Below are 17,434 nucleotides of genomic sequence, written 5' to 3'. Positions count from 1 at the left end.
TATTTGAGCACAAACAACATCTGCAAAGTTACGACGCCCAAAGTTCAATGCAAAGGGAGATATTTTCTTTTACAGAAATCACTTTTTAAGGACTACAACAAACGGCTGGTAGGGACTACAACAAGCTTCTTCCCAGGTTGGTGACATCACAAACCCCAAAATTTACATAAACCCTGCCCCTGAGAACACAAAACAAAGGAGGCGGGGACATGTTGGCTGCTTTAGAGAAGAGGAAGAGTTGTTGTAGTAGAGTGTTGTTATCATGCCGCCTTTTTTACGCCGGACTGCTTCACAAACGAGGGTCAATTCAACGCTGGATTTGCACAAAAGACTAAAATGACGGCACATGCTAGTGGATGAGTTGAATCAACTCCACAGCAACTACATAAATTTATCCTCTAACCATTCAGAAACATCCAGTTTCATTCTAAAAGATGTAACTTCTTCCTGAGTCTCTCCATCAGTGTCGACTCCAGGTTTGAACAATGTAAGGCTGAACACCATTACTCATTTTTGCTGTGTGAGAATCTCCAACTTTGTTGTTGTTGAGCAACTGAAGCGCGATCTGTTAAAGCTCCACCCTCTTCCTCTTCAGGAAGAGCAGCTCATTTGCATTTAAAGGGACACACACAAAAACAGTGTGTTTTTGCTCACACCCAAATAGGGGCATCCAGACAGTATTAACTTGCATTTAATTAGCTCAAATAGTGCACTTGGCCAGCTAGAGAGAAACTACCCAGGCAATAGACAAGGGACCAATCCTGAGTGGCGACATCACTACATACATTCTACCAGCACGATTCAGCAAGTTTAGACAACCATGCTGAGATTTATCGGCAGAGAAGAGTTTGTAATCATGCTGTGCCGAACCAAACTCAAATGGAAATATAACTGGAACCATTCCTTACCTTTCTTAGAAAAATTGATTGCCTAATGGCACCATAAGGGGCCATTCACAAAGAACAGAGATGCAAAGCAGTTGGAACAGAACGTCTTTTTTAAAAGTTGAACTTCTTTTAACTTGATATCTGCATTTTTAGAATGCTGTGTCATGCACAAGATGTTGCAAAAGATGCGAGTCCAACGATCAAACACAGATTTCATAGAGATGAACAATGGAAAAGTAGTGCAGAGGAATAGAAAAATGCATTGTGTGTGAACAGCCCCTAAGAACACTATGTAACATTAGCTTCCTTTCTTATTTTAAAAGAGTGGCATGGCATGTCTCAAAAAACAGCCTGTAAAAAAACCAAAGGGCTTTCCTGAAAGGATTCCCCCAAGGACACATAGTGTTGAGCCCTTCAGAAAACTGCCAGTTCTTGACTGCCCCACACATGCTGAGTCACTGTATGGATTACAGCAGTTACACACACTCTCCACACAACACACAATATCTTGATTGCGCTTTGATTGGCTCTGAAATATATACAAATCTCACATAATCAACACACTTCATTACAATGGTGCGGGGATATTGTCATAAATGCAGATGAAGATTGAAAATCAACAAATCATTTTCATATTCATATTTCTTAATAATAGTTAATAAAGTAAAAAGCAGCAAAACTGCTAAAGATGGATTGCTACAGGGTCCATAACTATTAATCAGTGACAGAATATGTTATCTCATACCTGTGAAGTGTGTACTACATATACTCTCCTCTTTCCCTTCCACTCATCCCTCTCTTTTCCAGTCCTCATACAGTGATATAAAAAAACAACAGAGTGATAAAGTGGGAGTGCTGAGAGGAAGAAGTGGGTCATTTCTACCCTACACAAACACAAACACACAAATGTAGTCAAAGAGTTCCTTCACACCAGATGACACTAAACATCAACCATAAAAACACAACTAACAAAAGAGACAAAATTTTCAAACATCACTTGTTAGCATTCATTTGAAATCTAATGATGCCTGTAAAAAATAATCTGCATCCTTCCCTTCCCGACAACAATACAAAAATGTCTTTATGCACATGTGGGCTCAGAACAGCTGTGACACTTTGTTTTGGTGTCTCCAGAAGAATATACAAATTTGACCTTTGATCATAACAGCATGAGGGATTCTTTGCAGCATTGTCAGTCATCCACATAAAGCTCGTATTAGCATTCCTAAATGAGGCATGAGGGTGTATTATGAGATATCAGCTGATCCCACTGGCCAAAAGGATTGACAGTCGTCAGACAGACGTCTCAAAAGACAAACTTCAACATCTAGTGCATCAATTTATAAAACTATAAGCTACAACTCTAAATTCTGATTGGATGCTACATTGCTTGGCAACTAAATAGCCTACAGATAGGCCATAAATAAATGTAAAATATATATAAACACACACACACAAATATATATATATATATATATATATATATACACTGTATATTATAGGAAAAATTAAAGAATATTTTTAGTTTTTGAATAAAAAATGTTTTAAACTTACTGGCTAAACTTGGTGTCAGATCCAAATTACTTGAAATGAACATCTTGTTTATGGAATTATCTAATTAAAAAAAATGGAAATGCCACATATTGTTTAATTATGAATACATTTAACTGTTTGGAACATTGGTTTCTTTCACTTTCTTCATATTACTTTTGGCACCATTTTAAAAGCAATAATATAAAATATGACTTTGTGTATAGTGATTTTACCTCAGTTAAGGCCTGGTAAAGGATTTTTAGAAAATAAGAACACCTCTTACCCTTGAGGGCCTTGTTTTGCATTAATAATCTATTATCTTGTAATAAACTCACGGATAAACTGTGACTTTTGACATTAGCTAAATTCCAAAATGGCATAATTTTCAACAAAAGAAAGAGCCTAGGGTCCTTTATATATATTAAATGAATTAACCATGATTCATTTTGTGATTCCAGAAGTTTCAAGAACTGTATGTTCTTCAATAAAGAACTGCTCATAAAACATTCACAACTAGGCTTAAGAAATATAACCAGTTTAGATGGAAAGGATCTCAAGCTGAAGATGTTACTGTAGCTTTACCCATTAATAGACACGGTACTTCCTTGAAAATAAATTCCAGCACAGCGCTACAACAACCATAATGAAACGACCCTTCACAATAGCTTTACATTCAACTCTGTTAGAGAGCTACATATGGCAATTTATCTGTTCAATAAAACACCTTATATTCACCTGTTGAGTAATAAAAACACCATCAACTCCAATGTTGATTCTTGTTTTATTACGATCTCTGTCTCGTTCTCTTTTTGCCAGCAGACTCTCCTTCTGTTCATGTTTGTTTCAAACGGGTGATTTGCAATATGTACGCAATTTCCGACGGGTCTAAAATATAACACTTATAATAGGCTTACTAAAGCGAATCAGGGTAAGAGATGTTTTGGAAGGAGCATTGAGGTACTGACTCATTATTTACATTTTGTTCATTTTGAACAAAAAAAAATCATAGTACTCCTTTAATTAAATTTTTTAAGCATTTTAATTCAGACTTAGATTACTTTAATATATAAATTTTATAACTTTTAAATCATCCTGCAGCCCACCTGGAAATTTGCTGAGGCCCCCTAGTAGGGGCTTCAAATTTTCCACTTCTCTCAAACTCCTAATATATGTCGCAAATGCTGTATAATTTAAATTCTGCATGTTCTTATTTTTCTTGCATGCCTTTTTCCCTGTGTATGTCCAATCTAATAGATCGTCTAAGCTGTGCGCTGCTCAGTTTGAGAGATGAGGGGGCAGAGGCCAGCTGTCCCCCCTCAAGGAGCTGGCCTGCTTGTTGCGTCTTCCTCTCCACTTTTAAAAGTCTCTCCTTTCCTGAGGTAAAAATAGCTAACGATGCAAACAGATGCACCAGCCGCTGTCTATCCACACACATTCACATACATCCACTGAATGACAGAATCTTCTGGAAGAATATGAGAAAAGATGCAGCTTTTACAATATAAGTTCACAGTCAGCAATAATAAAAGAAGGACATGTCCCTGATTAGAGACGTCGTCCCTCCCTGAGTTGTCAGGCAGACTATCAACTCCATATAAGCAGGTCAAAAGACATGTGGGCCACCATAAAAATAGTCAACTTAATACAGGATTAGAAACAAAATTGTCCAAAACCACAATGTTAACAATTTAACCTGAAGAAACCAGGAGAGTGTGGATGGGAAGTTAACAAAATATCTACTATGGTGTCAAGCACTTGAGAATGCATGCTTAAAACAGACATTTCTAACAATTTACAACAGCAACAATGCAACCAAATGTTCAAGATCGAGGAGAACTAGATCAAAAAGTTTAAGAATCTCGCATTTAATATTGAATTACACTACTTGACCACTAGTTTAAATATTGGGGGGAAACATTAGTGTCTATAGTGAAAAAAATGGTTAAAACTCTTACATTGAGAATCAACTTTGAGTCATCCCAAAAAACATAATTATGAAGTAAAAGCAGGTAAAGCAACACTTACCGTCCGTAGGAACTGTATCTCTTCATCTCCCCCCTCTCCCTCTGCCATCCTTCTCCGAGGGTTATTTGCAGCTCCTCAGGAGAAATCAGAAAATCCTTCCGTTTTGTCTTCAGTGTGTTTCAGTGTCTTCTCTCTCTCTCTCTCAGTGTGTGTGTGTGGGTGTGCTGGAGGACAGCGTGAGTCCTGTAGCTCTCACGGTGGAGTGAGAGAGAGTGACAGAAGATTCAGCACTGCTCCTCTCTCTCTCTCTCTCTCTCAGCCTCCTTGCTCTCAGATCCTGTGGATGGTGCTCTACCTTCTTACACACTCACACTGCAACCATATTTGCACAACTGGGCCACCCCCTTTGCCTAAAAATGATCCTTGCACAAGTCTAATGAGCTATAAATGGAAAATGTGCTTGTGTGTGATGATGTCTGGCAGAGAAAACACTAAAACTCACATGTACATGTACATGTACTATACAGCCATAAAAGAAAGCTGAATTACATCAGAATTCATCAAGATCTACATTAGGTTAGTTTTTCAGAACTAGTGATGTCCTATAACAATATTTGTGCAATAACCCGGTAAACAGCTTGAACGCGGCGGAGTCCTAATGTGAGCCGCACACAGCCAGATATATTGGGCACATATGTGTCCTCAGCACGCACTGTGAGTGAGACAGAATACAGTCGGCGAATTAACAGAATAAACATTGAAATGATTGAAATTTGTTTCTGGCACTGCAATCAATATCAATATATTAATGAATATAAATGCTATGTTATATATATATATATATATAAATTTGTAACCTAATTGCTTCCTAGACAATTTATTATATTTATAAAAAATAGATTATATTTAAATAAATGAAATTAATATTTTTTAAAATAAATGTAACAAATAATATACACTTTTAAATTTTATAAACATATAATTAAATAGGAAAATATATATAACATATATATTAATTAATATATACTTATTAATATATTAATTTTTAATTAATATATTACCTAATTGCTGCCTAAAACAACTGATATATATATATATATATATGAATAAGATATATTAATATATTAAATATTTATATATTTAAATACACATAATAAATAATATACATTTAAATCTTATAATTAATTTATAAGAAAATTTAATAAGAAATGCATTGGCACTGTATTTGAAATAAGTATCAATATTGTAATGAATTCTGGTTATATATTTGTTTTATATATATATATATATATATTTGTAAAAAAAATTATGCATATAATATCTAGTATCATTTTATATATATATATATATATATATATATATATATATATATATATATATATATATATATATATATATATTTGTAAAAAAAATTATGCATATAATATCTAGTATCATTATATATATATATATATATATATATATATATATATTTATATATATATATATATATATATATATATATATATATATATTATATATATATATATTTGTAACCTTATTGCTGCTTAAACAATTTAACACTTTTATTTAATATTTAATTATTTTTAACCATTTTAATTAAACAATTATATTATTATTATAAATAAGATTAATATATGTAAATAAATGTAATAATTAATAGATTTTATAATACATTTATATATAATATTATTTTATAATTATATAAATAAATAAACTGTATTAAATTATATATACTGTAAATCATTTTGTATTATATTTATATATAATTTAACACATGTAGGATACAAATTGTGTTAGAATACAAATTGCTAAATGCAGGAAAATTTTGTCAAATTTTGGGTGCTGGAGAAACCAAAATAATCTAAATTCCTTGTATATAATGCCAATCTGCTGAAACATGACTTTTGTCTGATGACCTTCCTCTAATGCAGATAATCTTCACGTTTGGAAAATACTGTATACATACACTATTCACATTTTTATGCCATTTTAAGACTCTGGATGAGGTAGGAAATCTAAGTGATGAAAGTCAAATCAACACAGCAGTCTAACAGGGCACTGTGTCAGAATTAAACAAGCAATTAATTGGAGATAGATAGATAGATAGATAGATAGATAGATAGATAGATAGATAGATAGATAGATAGATAGATAGATAGATAGATAGATAGATAGATAGATAGATAGATAGATAGATAGATAGATAGATAGATAGATAGATAGATAGATAGATAGATAGATAGATAGATGTGCAGACACAGAAGTACAGACAGATAGATAGAAAAGACTAATATAATCATATATTTACATGCACAGACACACACAGAGACCACCATTCGGCAAGACAGTCTGACAGCTGCATAAGCAACACACCCCTAAAATTACTCTAGGACAATCAGCCAACATGCTGCACTCAACCTCACACACACACCCTCATCCAGGACACAAACACATACAAAGATGACAGCTGGCATCACTCCTCACCTCCACAATCTCCATCTAAGTGTCATCTCTGTGCGTGTCCCTCCTCTCTCCTAAGCCCAACTGCAACTACATCAGAGTATGGAGTAACAGGGATGCTGATGGATTTTGGGGGGTCTCCTTGGCAGCCGAGGACTGAACTTCAGAGAGCATGCTCAGACACCACGTAATGAAGACTGGGAACCTGAGTGCATTTGCTGCGTGCCATCCTGTAGTCCTTTAAAGCCACCACTAGATGGCATCGCCTCACCTCATAAACTCACTACGGAAATAAAATGGAAGCTAGAATTATTTACAGTAGGCCATATTTAAATATGAGATATGTATTAGGTTACTACAATAAATAAGACTATGATGCATAACAATATAATACTCTTTATATGTTTTGCTATCATTAATAAAAAACTTCATTATGGCTCTTTAAATGAAAATCAAGAGAATTAACTGAAAGTTAATTAGATATTAATGATATTGATAATTTTAAAAAGCTATCCATGATTTTTACATCTAATTCCTTCAGTGAAACAAGGTCTCCACTTCCGGTCGTACACGAGCATAGCGTGAGCAATCTATTATTACTCAAAAAAGTAATAATAATAAAAAAAAAAAAACATTTATTCATTTTTTAAGATTGTAAAAGATTGTATATATGTGGTAACTTGGCACCAATTTCAAGTGTTTCCCTATTTTAATCACCTTGTGGCTGTTTTTTCGTGATAAAGTGAACACGTCTGCGCAGTAAATAAATTTTTAAAAGTAACGTTACATGTATTCAGTCTCAGTTAATATGAGTGCATAAAACTTTTTTTTTTTTTTTTATAAATAAAATAATTAATATATTTAATATGGGATATAGCCTAAATGAATACATTAATATGAGAGCTCTTTCTAACAAAACAAAACGTTATAATAAGTCTATACAGACTGTTTCCTAATACCAAGTTACCACATTTTTCTGTAGAAGAAATAACTATAGGCTAGTAACTATGGTATTTTTGGTGGAACCCATTGTTTGCTAATGATATTTGCTAAATTTGTGATGTGGCTGACCAACAACAGCCTGTTTAGGCTAGACAGAACCGGTTTCTAGTAAAACTCTTTTAGCGTTAATTTTATAATACACTAATACATCACAAAACTGAAGGTAAATGACTCTGGGCGCCGATGTGGTTTCTTAAGTTATGTAATTGCAATTGCAGAATGTGAAGTGTTTGAAACTTACTGAAGATGTCAAAAAGAGAAAAGCTACAGAGAAAAAAAAATGTTTACAAAGTCCAGCTCCACCTGTTACTGACAGATACACCATCCTCCCTCATATTTAAAACAGTAAAATAAGCCAGAGCAAGTGCTTCCTTGCCATATGAAAGACTAGTTTAACCATTTTGAGGAAGTAAACAAAGGTGGAGTGATGAGCAAGGGCCCTGTTGCAAGCTCATTTGTGGTGGAAAAAAGTCAAAAAACAGTTTTCACACAACACATGAATGCTTCTGCAACAACCCAGAGATATATGTGTGCCCTTTAATACAGAGCAGACGAGCCACATTTCACAGAATTGATATTCAAGGTGTCATTCTGAAAGATGACGGTTGATTCATTCACACCCGTCCTTCAACCGACAGAAGCCCCCCTCGTCTGCTTTGTATGAGAATCCCACCTCTGTGTGAATACACACACACACACACACATACTCACAGGTTCCCACAGAGTTTGCATGCAGACACACGCACGAACACACATGCAGCAGTCTTTCCTATCATCTCCCCTCTCCTCCATCTTCAACAAGGCATCCTTTCAGTGTCCCGCTCCAGCTGCACGTGGAGGGATTCAACCCTGGAGACACTACCTTACTGTTAAGGAGAGGAAAAAGAAGGGATGAAGAAGATTAAAAACGGACCCGAGGCTAACAAATGAACTGAAAACCGCAGGTACAGACACGCGACAATTATACTGTACGCGGAAATTCGTGGAAAACACACCCCAAGGCTCGCTCATTTACCTGTGGCCTGAAGGTAAGGAACTGCCACTGAAATGTGTAAAAACACACACACACACATAGGAAGCTAAACTCTGGACTTAATTCTCACTCTAATTTCAACCCTGTCTGTTTTCAATCGGCCTTTCAATGATTTTTCATTTGTATCACTCACTCTCACACTCTTTCCAAAGAGCTCAATCCCTCCCTCTCTTCTTTCTCGCTCACTTTTTTCCCCTCCCTCTGTCACACATGCACACAGATGACAGTTCCCCTATCTCTCAGAGCCAGTGCCTGTATTTTAAATAGGGACTTGTTTGTATTGAATGCAGTTGGCTGTTTGTTGTGATTATGCTCATTTTGACAGGCTTTTTTTAAGTCTACGGTTTAAGTTTTTTCGTTTCTAATGCGCTGAATAGGGGTTGCTGAACTTTCATTTAGTTATTGTTTTGGTAACTCTTTGCCCTGTGGTTGATGTTCTCTGGTAATATTCAGAGAGAAAGAAACGAGGGGGAGTGCGTGAGAGTGAGTGAGTGAGTGAGTGAGTGAGTAAGAGAGAGAGAGAGAGAGAGAAAAGTCTGAGCCGCAACAGCTGGTTTGAAGTTTTGACAGCCGTGACTGAACAGCCACTGTTCGTCCCAGCCTGTAAGAGGTCACTTAGTAGCTCTGGCTGGAGGAGAGCGACTGCAAGGTGCCTGATGGGACAAGTAAGGGTTTAATCAGCCCGAAGGGAAACCAACAGGACACCGGAGGCACCATGAATCGCAAGGAGTCAAAAAGGTACAGACTTTCTGACTTTCTATTCCATTCTGACTGTGCTTTAACAGACACTGTTTAGAAATGATTTAATGTCGGCTCGAGACAAAACGCTGCTTCAGTTCTTCGTGTCACTGAGTTTAATGTGCACTTGTCGTTTTGCAGCGCACTGCAAAGTGATCACTGTGGTTGACAAAGCTGTGGTTTCTCCTCATGTTCTTCAGAACTTTGTGTTTAGGTTTCAGTTCTCTGTGAGAGAGACAGGCTCTCAAAACTGTTCAAACTGCACATTCATCATTCATACGCTCTCTTTTGGGGCTCAGATTATGTTTGCATTTGCAAGATTGTATAGATTCACATGAGTATGCTGTGAAGTGGCAGTGTCTCTGATCTTTAAGAGGGGATTTCGCACTAGGGGAATGAATTGCTTTTGACCTAGTTATTCTCCTGTGACCTGTTGTGGATAGAGGTATGTTCGCTCGTTGTGTTTACAGTACATAAGAGGCATTAGCTGGAATATACTGGTTGTGTGTTGTGAAGACACAATGCAATTGGCAACTCATTTAAAACCTAATCTGTGAGTTAACTAACGCTACATATGGAGTCAGATTCTACGAGAGCGTTAGTGTGCATGCAAATTCTGCCTGTGTGTAATTACTGATAAATGGCATGAACTAACGTGAGAATGGTAGAATCGATGTTTCTGACGAGGAGCTTTTGGGGACGTCTGTTTTGTTATCTCAGAGGTCTTATCTGATTGCCTGGAAATGACATACATAGCAGCAACTACAGTGATGCTATCAGCAAGTCTCATTACAGCAAGTTTTTGCAAGCATGTACTATTTGATATTTAATGGTCAATCATTCAAATTTGATATTTCAATAAAAAAATAAACACTGAATATTAAATATTTAATTTGAAAATTTTATATACAGTCAAAATTAAATTTATTCAGACACCTTGAACATTTCGTTCATTAATACGGTTTATTCAGTATAGTTTAAATAAAGTGTAATAAAATATGACAAGATCTCAGAGTTAAACTGTGTCAGAAAATTCTTATTTAAAAATCTTAATTATGTTAGATAACACTACAGCAAAACATGGTCAGGTCAAAGTGTCTGAATAATTTTTGGGTCCAAATTTTTATCAATTTTACTGGTAGTCCACTGTATGAAGAATTTTTGAAAAGAATTTACTTTATTTTGATTATATATATATATATATATATATATATATATATATATATATATATATATATATATATATATATATATATATATATATATACATATATATATGCAATTATAACAAAAAATATAATATAAATATATATATAATAATGTCTGAGATCTTAATATTAAATATATAATTATAACACATTTTATTTTTATATATATTTTATAAATGCTTGTAATATATATTTGAAAAATATCAGTATTTGTCAAATATTCATGTTTATGGTCACATTTGAGATCGACAGGTACATGAAGCAGAGATAGAGAGGGTGCAGAGAGAGAGTTAGAGAGAGGGTGGCCTACAAACAAGATCATTAAAGGGCTCTGGCATCAATTAATCAATTAACGAAAGAAAGGGAAGAATTTGCATGTTCCCTGACTGTTTTTGTGTGTGTGTATGTGTTAGCGAAGAGAGGAAAAAGAAAAAGAGGGAGATGAGGAGAGAGCAGGAGGCAGGAGGGAGAGGGTTGGGGGTAGCGTAATGGAGCTGGAGATGTAGCCAGGAACTGGGAGTAAAACACTGGCTACTGTGGCAGGGAAGGGGTAGGGGGAGGTTGGGGGGATTTCCAAAGAGAAAGGAGAAGTTGTTTTCTGAATGACATGAATAGAGCAAAGGGTGCAGGAGGAGAGGAAGAGAAAGTGAGCCAGTAGGTGCTATGCATGGCTGAAACACTCATACACTGTATGATTGCAAATGTTTCATTGGATTATGATACTAAATGCCAGGGTGTCATGTGCGGACTCAAACCAAACTCAAAGAAGTTCACTGCGCTAAAAACAGCACACTGCTTCTATAGGGGTCAGTATATTTAATTATAATAATCGATCATTTTTCACATGAATATTTGTCGTAAAACGAAGCAAGGCTGAAGCTTACAGTAGCATTAGATCAACTTGAGTGTCTGTAGACGTTTAAGAGGCTGTTGTGTCAATTCAGTTTTATTTCGACTTCAGAAAACAAATCAACTGTTTCTTATGTTTCAATGGCATGTCTCTTAGGTAGTTTGATCTATATGCTGTTTAATGTTTGATAATCGCGTTATTTTAAGCAATGCTTCTATCACTTGTTTCTGCTTCTTCTTCACCAGTGTTTTGATCTGGATATCAGGGTTTCCAGCTTTTCACAACAAAACTCGCCCAATTGCTACTCAAAACTAGCCCAAAACCAGCCCTGTCTCGTTTCAAGGGGGTCCCCTGGTAAAAATCGCATCCCGTGGGGTAAAATCTGAATTTTTTGGATGGGTTCACCTGGTAAAATTAGCATTCCAGGGGCTAAATATCACGTTATTGGGGTCATTTCAACCGAAGACATGAAAAACAAACCACGGCAATTATTATTGTTAAAGCAGCCCAATTCTGCTAATTGAGATGCTGTACTCTTTCAGAAGGTGTGTAATAGTGCCCACTACCTTATGACAATAAAAACACGGCTTGCCAGAAATTTCCGTCAATGTATGTAATCCTAATATTATTGTATCATGACCCAAATTTTCGATTACCAGAACCCAGTTGATTCCCTACTGTATTTGCATAGACTTGTTTACGAATTAATTTACATTAACCAAGAGCATTTTCCCTAATTTGTTTACTGTATGTGCGTGAGTCTGTTTCTATGTGTATGTGTGTATTTCTCAGGCCTGCAGTGTGTGTATTGTGTATTGTCATCAGCCGTAGAGCAGGTTGATGCAAATAAGCAAGCGAGAGAGGACAAAATGTGATGGGGAATTTGCATTATGCAGTCATGTCTAATATTTGGCCTGTCAAAAATAGAGAAGGAAATATGAGGTGTATTTTACCAGGTAAAAATAATAAGGCCGTATAGAAATGTCTTCCTGGTCTACAAACCTTAACCATTATGCTCTTGGCTGGAGTGTGTTTTTGTGTGGCCCCTAACTCAGTGGTTAGATTGGGTTTGCTTAATGAGATGAGAAAGTGAACGTCAGTGTGCATGTGTGCAGAGAGAATTGAAAACGAGTGTGCTGAACTGGACATTGGTTAATGAGGAAGGGAGAGAACATTTGGGAGGGGTTTGGACGTTCTAAGAACTCATCGCTACTTCTCTGCAGTCACGACCAGCTTCCTGTTCGTGTGTGTCACTGTCACAGACCACAGTGATTCTTGCTGATGCTGTCACAGACACAATTCGATGTCCAAGTCTGAGAATGACATCTTTAAATTTTAATTTATGCTTATAACTTATGCAGCAGCTGTGAATTTTACAGACTGGTACACTCATGTACAATGTTGTTGTTTTCTTTGTGTGACTGATAAAAGAGAGAGAGAGCAACGCAGAGAGACAGAGATGGTTATCTTCACTCTCTAACTGTCTCTCTTCCTGTGACATTGACGGCCTGAATAGTGACATCTACTGTATAGGGTGGCAGATATCAACACAGAACCTTACATATACTGTAAACATCAATATACCTGATCTACCGGTAGGACTTAAAGAGTGTGAACAGTCGCTCATGTACACAGGTGAACCCATTGCTCTCAGGTATAAGGTCAAAGTCTTCTGGGGACATAAAAAAAGTGTTAGATTAGATGTCGATCTAAACAATATTTCATTTAGCACCTGTAGTAAACATACCAACCTGCAGGTTTCCACCTGAACAATTTAAGCCACTATTTTTTTTATATTTTAGCTTGCAATTAGATTCGATATCGATGCATTGGTCCTGTCCAGTGCAAAACTCACTGCAGAGGTGTTAAGGTGGTTGCTAGTCGGGCTGGGTAGAAAATATCGATTTCTCATTTTGAAGAACCGATTCTTAAATCCTAGAATCGATCTAGTCTATGCTGTTTTCAGTCGATGAATGACCTTTAGTGTGCCTAAATTGCAAATAAGCTTTATTCTTTGTTACATCTGATAAGAAACAGAAACATCAACAATTACGAAATTCAAACAATAATTACCGTTTTGGCGCTCATGTGACGCAGATCATTGCGCCTCCAGTTCAAGCAAAGCGGCAACGCGCGCAGAGCGCACGTGAACTGATCGTCTCGTCCGCGATTTATTGCTAGTTACAGCATGGAATAAACGTGAATATACATATGAACAGGGCCGGATTAACATAAGGGCTAGGTGGGGCTGAAGCCCCAGGGCCCGCGGGTAGAGGGGGCCCGTGATTGGCTGGAGGAAATGAGATTGACAAGTCAAAGGTGGTTGATTTGTGTCTAATAAATAACAAGAAAAAATGATTGGAAAATGTGCCTGACTGATAAATCACTGTCCAATCAAAATCACTTTACAATTCGCGACATGACACCGGGAAACGCCTCTTTGCATTATGCTATCGCATCGCATCATGTAGACTAGAAAATTGGCCTTTATTGCTTGTTCAGCCTCGCTGGTGTTCAAAATGATTAAAAAAAGTGATAGTGTTGCGCAAAAAATGAAAAATAAGCTTGAAAGGGAGAAAAGGGATGCTAATCTTACAGCAAAAATTACAAAACTAACTGCTTCGGTTCACATAAAACATCCGAGCCAGTGGAAGACCCCGCGTGCAGCGGCAGCTCACAATTATCTTCACCCGACACCGTCGCCGATCTGCGTGCTTTACACGTTGAAAAAGGTGAGATAGCAGCTGCATCAAGTTATTATTTTTATTACGAGTTAAGCCCTATTCGGATAGTAATTGTTTCTCATTAAAACGTAAGGTGTTTTCAACATTTACAGGGACGAGTCGGTTGATTTTATTGCCGTTTGAATTCAGAATGTCAGTGTTTTTCTCTCATCATCATCACCCGTGTAAAAATCCCGAATTAACTTTCCTACTGTTTTTTTGACGAACACCAATGTCGTGTGACTTGTCTCCACTTTCTGCCTTTGAAGTACATTTTATCAGTTGCAGTTCTGGTGCCGCATCCGTACATCTCGACCTCGACACATTCACATCACACGTTAACACAGCGGTAGAGTTACTCACGGGACACTGCACTTATTCGCAATCACAAGTTCTTTATTTGCATGTGCTTTAAAAGCCAGTTAAACCTGTCATTCGTGTGCTGTTCTGAGATGCGCTTTTTCTGACCCCAACCCCATACACCCGAAGCGTGCACACACACTTAAGCCTGTCAAACAGCACCTGACTACTGGACTTCATCTTTCGCGTCTGATTGCGCTATAATACTGTCAAATACACAAAAGGTTTACATAAACACAGTTGGTTATGTCTGAAGTGAGTTGAGAAAATCGGACGCGTGCAGGTCTTAAAGTGACAGCATCCTAATAGCATGCGGACCCTTGTGCTTAAAGGGATAGTTCACCCCAAAAATTAAAATCCTGTCATCACATACTCACTTTCAAGTTGTTTTAAACCTGAATGAGTTTCTTTCTTCTGTTGAACACAAAAGAAAATATTTTAAAGAATGTGGGTAACCAAACAGTTGCTGGTCCCCATTCATTTCCATAGTAGGAAAAAAATATATATAATGTGGAAATCACTGGGGACCATCAACGGTTTGGTTACCCACATTCTTCAAAATAGTTTATTTTGTGTTAATCAGAGGAAAGAATTATTGTGTCAGCAATATATGCAATATAATTTTAAAATATGTTAAATATTTTATATGTTAAATATTTTTTAAAATATGTTAATAGCATGGAATATTTAGTGTGCTTATATAAAATGATTTGATAAAAGGAATTTTTAAAAAATATAAAAATAATAATAATTAAAAAAAAAATTCTTGTGGTACAAGACACTGTGGCATGGCAATCATATGAAAGGGGGCCCTTAGTGTTGCTATAGCCCCAGGGCCCAATGTGTTCTTAATCCGGGCCTGCATATGAAGGTATATTGAAAGATATTATACAACTTATGTCTCATGTAATCACTAAATCAGTGCTTCAACCTTGGAAAGACGTCAATAAAACAGCTTGTAAACAATACATTACCTCAGAAAAGCCATTCAGTGTCCAAAAACTTGTTGGTCAGCTAGAAAAAAATAACTTCGAGAGAAGCATTTTGATAAATATATGCACTATTGTATTTCTACTTAACCTGTTCTTCGATATTGCCATGATAGGCCCCAATTAATCGATATTGAATCAATTTGAATCGAATCGCAAGCTTGTGAATCGAATCAAATGGAATCCTGAAATTTGTGTCAGTGCTCAGCCCTTGTTGCTAAGGTGTTGCTATCCAGTCACTAGGTCTTCTGTGGGTTAGAGTGTACTGGCAAGTTGTTACTTGCATTTCTAAGTGGTCTAAGTGGTTGCTATGGCATTTCTGTATGGTTGCTATGTTGTTCTGGGATGTTACTAGGGTGTTTCTAAGTGGTTGCTAATGTGTTCTGAATGGTTTGTACGGTATTTATAAGTGATTGTGAAAGGGTAATGTGTGGTTACTATGTAATTCCTAAGTGGTTGCTAAAGTGTTCTGTGTGGTTGCTAGGGCGTTTCTAAGAAGGTGTTGGGGTGTTCTTGGTGATTGATAGGTTATTTATATGTGGTTTCTAAGGTGTTCTACTTAGATTTAAAGTTTTTATTCAGCTAAAAGGTCACGGTGTGCCGTATCAGTCTTATATTGTTCATATACCTTCACGTGATACAAATTCACAGGTCAAGATTAAACTTTGTAACTCAGCGAAATGCAAAACTTCTGCACTTGAGCTAGTGTTTCCTGTATCCCGCATTTGCATGCGTAAGAATGGAAGTCAATGGAATGAAAAGTGTAGTGTGATCCCCCTTAAATAGTTGTTGGGGTGTTAAAGAGTTATGGATGGTTGCTAAGGCGTTTCTAAGTGGTTGCTAGGTGTTTGCTTATTGGCCCAAGAAGTCAAAAGATCCCATGCCTCAAGTCTCTATGATATTCTCACACTTTAATATGACTCAGCTCTCCTACAGTGATAATCTTTTATGATGTACGCCATGTGAAACTTTATGTCAGACCTATGAGAAAACAAAGAGGATTTTAGCATAAAAAGGCAAGTTAGGTGCAGTACCTTTACTGCTGATACCTAGTTTTAGCAAAACACAATATTTCTCATGAACAGATCATATTTAACCTATGACACAGATGTTATCAAAGCTCCACCATCACTGCTGTGGTTTTCAATGCAGCATTAAACAACCACAAATGAAGTGTTCAACATCAACAGCACATTTCATAATATTAAACAAAAGATCTAAATGCTGCTCAGCCTGGTAAAGACAAATGACCTATGTGATTTCGTTACTGAAACTTCTGTGGTTTGATGGGCAGCTAAAACTACGTCTGTTGCTATAGATACTATGTTTTGTTTGTTTGTGAGAGCCAATTTGAATTTGAAATAAATGCATGGGTCCATGTCCCATTGGTACTGTTGATCACATTGTTTGTACTTTGCAACTGGGTATTTTAACAGCATCAAGGACTTCAAAACTCAATCTTTTTTCACCTGTCTCCAGCAGTAGGAAATCCCGCCCGGAGGGCGGGGGTGTGATAAAGAGCAGAAGACCAGTACAGAGGAGGATGACTTGCCCTAGTCCTCAGGAGATCAGCCGGGTTCTTCAGAATCCACAGCCTCAGTCTTTCCGCTGTGCCAGCCTGGACGAACTCATCATCCGCTGCCTCCACAACTTCGGTCAGTGTCCGGCTCAGCTGTACCTGTC

General features: G+C 36.7%; 2 protein-coding genes across 22 annotated transcripts in view; one reads left to right on the top strand and one right to left on the bottom strand.

The window, feature by feature from the left end:
- ryr1b (ryanodine receptor 1b (skeletal)) overlaps positions 1-9,056 on the bottom strand; it is a 128,176-nt gene extending 119,120 nt beyond the window's left edge. For 17 of the 19 annotated variants that reach the window (XM_067390564.1, XM_067390572.1, XM_067390576.1 and 14 more), the window contains exons 1-4: positions 8,866-9,056; positions 8,562-8,716; positions 6,873-7,131; positions 4,446-5,097 (exon numbers count right to left, since the gene is read on the bottom strand). In XM_067390564.1, the coding sequence (XP_067246665.1) occupies positions 4,446-4,493 (48 nt within the window). In that variant the 5' untranslated portion in view covers positions 4,494-5,097; positions 6,873-7,131; positions 8,562-8,716; positions 8,866-9,056. Of the gene's footprint in view, positions 1-4,445; positions 5,098-6,872; positions 7,132-8,091; positions 8,228-8,561; positions 8,717-8,865 lie in introns of those variants that run through there. The other 2 variants (XM_067390566.1, XM_067390567.1) reach the window with 2 other exon arrangements.
- Positions 9,057-9,240: 184 nt separating this feature from the next.
- Positions 9,241-17,434, top strand: part of rasgrp4 (RAS guanyl releasing protein 4) — a 29,128-nt gene continuing 20,934 nt past the window's right edge. For 2 of the 3 annotated variants that reach the window (XM_067390592.1, XM_067390590.1), the window contains exons 1-2: positions 9,241-9,621; positions 17,231-17,406. In XM_067390592.1, the coding sequence (XP_067246693.1) occupies positions 9,599-9,621; positions 17,231-17,406 (199 nt within the window). In that variant the 5' untranslated portion in view covers positions 9,241-9,598. The remainder of the gene's footprint in view (positions 9,622-17,230; positions 17,407-17,434) is intronic. The other variant, XM_067390591.1, reaches the window with a different exon arrangement.

This window comes from Chanodichthys erythropterus, chromosome 7 (assembly GCF_024489055.1).
Source record: "Chanodichthys erythropterus isolate Z2021 chromosome 7, ASM2448905v1, whole genome shotgun sequence".
In the NCBI taxonomy this organism is placed as follows: domain Eukaryota; kingdom Metazoa; phylum Chordata; class Actinopteri; order Cypriniformes; family Xenocyprididae; genus Chanodichthys; species Chanodichthys erythropterus.
This window is presented reverse-complemented; position numbering and strand designations above follow the sequence as displayed.